The sequence below is a fragment of the Oenanthe melanoleuca genome, unplaced genomic scaffold (assembly GCF_029582105.1).
Source record: "Oenanthe melanoleuca isolate GR-GAL-2019-014 unplaced genomic scaffold, OMel1.0 S001, whole genome shotgun sequence".
Taxonomy (NCBI): domain Eukaryota; kingdom Metazoa; phylum Chordata; class Aves; order Passeriformes; family Muscicapidae; genus Oenanthe; species Oenanthe melanoleuca.
This window is the reverse complement of record NW_026612650.1, coordinates 8,717,823-8,723,190: the sequence shown is the minus strand read 5'-3', so window position 1 is coordinate 8,723,190 and position 5,368 is coordinate 8,717,823. Positions and strand designations below refer to the sequence as shown.

The 5,368-nt window shown below is 55.2% G+C and overlaps 1 protein-coding gene across 1 annotated transcript; it reads left to right on the top strand.

Moving 5' to 3' along the window:
• The first annotated feature begins 191 nt into the window (after positions 1 to 191).
• LOC130266149 (olfactory receptor 14A16-like) lies at positions 192 to 1,138 on the top strand. The gene has a single exon (XM_056515491.1). It carries the CDS (start codon positions 192 to 194, stop codon positions 1,122 to 1,124), a length of 933 nt encoding a protein of 310 aa, XP_056371466.1. The 3' UTR covers positions 1,125 to 1,138.
• The last annotated feature ends 4,230 nt before the right edge of the window (positions 1,139 to 5,368 follow it).

The following is a 5,368-nucleotide window of genomic DNA, read 5'->3' as shown; positions in this document are numbered from 1 at the left end:
CTGGCACTCTCAGACAGTAAAACTGGAGCCCAGTCAGGGACCTGCACAAAGGTTTTCCCAGAGCAGGAACAAGAGGGAGTGTCACAGAGGGACAGTTTACAGGGAATGGCCCAGGTTTGGCTCAAAGCAGCCTCTGCTGCCTTGTCACTGTCCTTTATCCATGAACAGGTCCCCATGTCCAGCTACAGCAAATGTCCAACAGCAGCTCCATCAGCCACTTCCTCCTGCTGGCACTGGCAGACACGCGGCAGCTGCAGCTCCTGCACTTCTGCCTCTTCCTGGGCATCTCCCTGGCTGCCCTCCTGGGCAACGGCCTCATCATCAGCGCCGTAGCCTGCGGCCACCACCTGCACACCCCCATGTTCTTCTTCCTGCTCAACCTGGCCCTCACCGACCTGGGCTGCATCTGCACCACTGTGCCCAAAGCCATGCACAATTCCCTCTGGGACACCAGGAACATCTCCTACACAGGATGTGTGGCACAGATCTTTTTCTTTCTGTTCTTCATTGGCTCAGAGTTTTCCCTCCTGACCATCATGTGCTACGACCGCTACGTGTCCATCTGCAAACCCCTGCACTACGGGACCCTCCTGAGCAGCAGAGCTTGTGCCCACATGGCAGCAGCTGCCTGGGCCAGTGGCTTTCTCATTGCTCTGCTTCATACAGCCAATACATTTTCCCTGCCCTTGTGCCATGGCAATGCCCTGGGCCAGTTCTTCTGTGAAATCCCACACATCCTCAAGCTCTCCTGCTCTAAATCCTACCTCAGGGAACTTGGGCTTCTTGCTGTTAATGTTTGTTTAGATTTTATCTGTTTTATGTTTATTGTTTTCTCCTATGTGCAGATCTTCAGGGCTGTGCTGAGGATCCCCTCTGAGCAGGGACGGCACAAAGCCTTTTCCACCTGCCTCCCTCACCTGGCTGTGCTCTCCCTGTTCCTCAGCACAGTATTCTTTGACTATTTGAAGCCCCTGTCCATCTCCTCCCCATCCCTGGATCTGGCACTGTCAGTTCTATACTCGGTGGTGCCTCCACTCCTGAACCCCCTCATCTACAGCCTGAGGAATCAGGAGCTCAAAGCTGCAGTGTGGAGACTGATGACTGGATGCTTTCAGGAACATTAAACTGCTGGTCAGTTTCTGAAAACCACTTGTAATAAAGTCATCTTTGATACTTTTTGTTTTGGTTGTGGTTTTTTTTCCCTTTGTTTTAGTTTTATCATACTGTACATAAAAAAAAGCCACTGTGTGTCCCATTGCTCATTTTGTTTCTCCATCTTGCCTGTTGCCACAGACTGTGTCAATGAAGGGCTTTGTGCTTGGTGGCTTTACACAAACTAAGGGATCTCTCTCCCAGCAAAGTTTTCTCCAGAGATGCCCCTTTTGTTCCCTTCTCTGGAGCTGCAGCAGCAATGTCTGTGTGCAGAGCTGGGGCAGATCAGTGCTGGCACAGCAGCTGTGCCCAGCAGCAGCAGCAGCACTTGGTGTTGCCAGTGCTGCTCCCGTGCCACTGCCCCGCTGCCCTCCTGCTCCTCGTGTTGCTGCAGGGCCTGAGTGCTCTCGGGGCTGGGCACAGCCCTGGGGGTGGCAGTGCTGGGGCTGCAGCAGGGACAGGCCATGGGCACTGCTGGGGCAGCGCTGACACCTCAGGGCAGGGCCTGGGGGCTCGAGGCTCCTTGGCCAGGCTCTCTCCACAACACTTGGCCAGGCCAGTGCTGAGCAGAGAAAATGCCCGTGAGCAGCCCCAGGGTGGCCGTGGGCAGGCTGGAGGCAAACAGCATGGCTGGTGCTCTGCAAGGGCCCTGCAAGGGGGAGACCCTGGCAAGAAGCAGCAGAGCAGGGGCTGATCCATCCCCACTGTGCTGGACAGCCCAGGGCAGCGTCCCAGGGCGTCCTCATGCACCTGCCAACAACATCCCCCCTCTGCAGCCCTGGCCTCTCCCCCAGCTCACACAGGTGCCGCATCCTTGCAGGCACAGACACGGCAGCACTGGCTCAGGAGCCCCTGTTTGCACTGCACAGAGCAAGCGTCAGCACCCCCATGGTGCTGCTGTGGGGAGATGGAGCTGAGTGAGCACAAATGCCATCAGCCCTGGGGCCAGCAAGGGCTGGGGGACGGGAGGGAAACCACTCAGGTTTGTCGTGGCCATTGCAGTCAGCCAGAAAGTTTGTTCCCATGAGCTGTGAGTTTCCTGTCCCTCTGCAGATGTTGTTGCTCAGAGCCAGGGCTGCGTGGCAGGCACCCTCAAACTGCCCTGAGTATTTCCTTTGCTTCACCTTTTCTTTCTTTCCTCTTTCCTGATCCATATTTCTTTCTCTTTCCCAATCCTGTCCCCTCCCCTGCAAACAACCCATCCCTGTTTGCCCTTTTCTCTCTGGCCCCACTCGGTGTTTCAGATCGTAAATTGGCACCATAGGAATGTCCCCTGGGGAGCAGGGTCATCCTACAAGTGCTTCAGGAATTGTCTGCAGGGTCCTGCAGTGCCTTGTGCTGCTCCCTTGCCAGAGGCACCACAGTCCAGGAGGGCACATCTGGGCTGGTGTGTCTGGGTGTGGGGCTCCCTGTTCTGGGCAGTGAGGAAGGGCTGGAGAGGCTCTGCAGGACTGACAGGATGGGCTTTGGGGCTGTGAGGAGAAGCTGAGGAATCTGGGCTGCTGGACCTTCTGAAGAGGAGGTCCAGGGCTCATCCTGCAACTGCTCCAAGGGTGGTTACAGACAATCACAGTGTCAGCCAGGCTGGAAAAGACCTTGGAGATCATCAAGTCCAACCTGTGCCCTGACACTGCCTTGTCTCCCTGAGCCTCCTCTTCTCCAGGATAAACATCCCCAGCTCCCTCAGCCTGTTCCGACACAGCACTTGTGTTCCAGACCCCTCACCAGCCTTGTTGCCCTTCTCTGGACACACTCCAGCCCCTCCATGTCCTTCCTAAATTGGGGGACAAGAACTGGACACAGCACTAGAGGTGCAGCCTCACCAGTGCCCAGCACAGGGGAAGAATCACTGCCCTGCTCCTGCTGGCCACACCATTCCTGATCCAGGGCAGTTGCCATTGGCCTTCTTGGCCACCTGGGCACACTGCTGGCTCATGTCCAGCCTACTGTCCACCAGTGCCCCCAGGTCTCTTTCTGCCTGGTCACTGTCCAGTCACTCTATCCCCAGCCTGTAGCACTGCAGGGGCTGTTGTGGCCAAAGTGCAGGACCTGGCACTTGGTATTGTTTAACCTGATCTTGTTGGATTTGGGCCCTGGATCCAGCCTGTCCAGGTCCCTCTGCAGAGCCCTCCTACCCTCCAGCAGATCCACACTCACACCCAGCTTGGTGTCACCAGAAAATTTGCTGATGGTGGACTCAGTGCCCTCATCCAGATCATCAATGCAGATGTTGAAATCCACGCTGGCTGGCTCTGATCCCTCAGGCATCCTGCAGGTGCCCTGTGATGGCACTCAAGGTGATCTGTTCCATCACCTTGCTGGGCACCGAGGTCAGGCTGACAGGCCTGGAGTTCCCCAGATCCTCCTTCCAGCCCTTCTTGGGGATGGGCTCACATTGGTACCTCCAGTCCTCTGGGACCTCCCTGGTGAGGGAGCCAGGACTGATGATAAATGATGGAGAGCAGCTTGGGGAGCTCCTCCAGCAGCTCCCTTATCCCTCTAGGATGGATCCCATCTGGTCCCAGAGCCTCCTGTGAGCATCTGAGTGGCTCAGCAGGTCCCCAGCTGCTTCCTCCTGGATTACAGGGGTCTGTTCTGCTCCTTGTCCCCATCTACCAGCTCAGGAGAACACTTGTCCTAAGGGCAACCTGTCTTATTTTTGAAAAGTGAGGCCAACAATGGGTTAAGTACCTCAGCCTTTTCCTCATCTTTGGTAACCATATCCCCCCCAATAAGGAATCAAGGTTCTCCTTTTCCCTCCTTTTGCCATGAATGTATTGATAAAACCATTTTTGTTATCCTTCACAGAAGTGGCCACATTAAAGTCCTAATTTAGCTTTCACCTCTCTAATTTTCTTTCTGAATGGCCTAACAACTTCTTTAAATACTTCCTGAGTAGCCTGTCCCTCTGTCCAAAGGTGATGCACCTTTTCTCCCTGAGCTCCTGGAAAAAGCTCCATGCCCAGGCAGACCAGTCATTTTCCTTGGTAACTCAGTTTTGGCACAGAGAGACAATCTTCTTCTGGTCCTTCAAGATTTCTTTTTTCAAGTGTCTCCTTCCTTCCTACAAACCTTTTTTTTTTTAAGGGCTGTTTCCCTTAAAAAAAATCAGTATCTGATTCAGTTATCCCCAAATCTGCATCCTGAATATACTGAAAACTGCTCTAAGTCTAGTGTTGAAGATTTGTTGATGCCCCTCCTTCTTTCACAGAATATTTAAAAACTCAATAATTTAATGGCCACTGTACCCCAGGCAGCCTCTGACCACCACATCTCCCACCACCAGCCCTTCTCTGTTTGTGAACAGCAGGAGACAGAGCTTTCCTTGGGAGTGCTTGGGAAGAGAAGGAAACCTCCCCCAAGTGCAGCCTGGAAGGTTCAGCCTGGAGGTGAGGAAGCAGAAAAGTCCCTCCCAGGGCAGAATGTTGGTGGCCGAGGTGTCCCAGCGTGAGGCTGGGCCATGCCATGGCTCTGTGTGCCAGGAGCCGGCAGCGCTGGGTGCAGGGAGCCCAGGGAGGGCACAGCAATGCTGGGCTGAGAAATGCTGGGGGGACAGCGAGATGGGCGTGTGCAGCCGGCCAGGGCAGAGGAGCAGCACGCACAGGGGCACAGGCTGCAGGAGAGATGGCCGAGGGCTGGGCAGGGCTGGCAGGGCCAGAGGCACCCAGGCCTTTGTGCCCTGGGCTGGGCAGCGCCTCTGCAGCCCCACAGAAGGAACTTTCCTTGCAGGGGCTGCACTTTGCTGCTGCCTCAGCCCTCCCTGAGCAGGCTGGCAGGGCTGCAGGGTGATGACATTTGTCCTTGCTGCCCCTCCCATCCCAGTGCCCCAGAACAGCCCCGAGCCACCCGTGAGGGACAGGCCCTGCTGTGCCAGGCCTGGGCTCAGCCCTTGGCCTTTCTGCTGCCTCCAACCAGCCCAGGCCTTGCTCAACATTGCAATTCCCTGCACATAGCCTTTGGCTCCTGCAGTCCTGGACTCAAGGATCTGCTCTCACCAGTCCCTGCCAAGCAGCAGCAGAAGCAGCAGCTGACAGCCAGCAGCTGATGGGGAGGGGCGCCGGCTAACTAGACAAAACAAACCTTCACTTTCAGAGTCAATTCTGAAAGCACCGAACATCACACACTGATTGGGGATACAAAGCATTGTAATATCACCCCCTAGGACAGGCATATTAATCTTGATATTAATTTCAGGTCTAAACTTCAAAATTTAGGC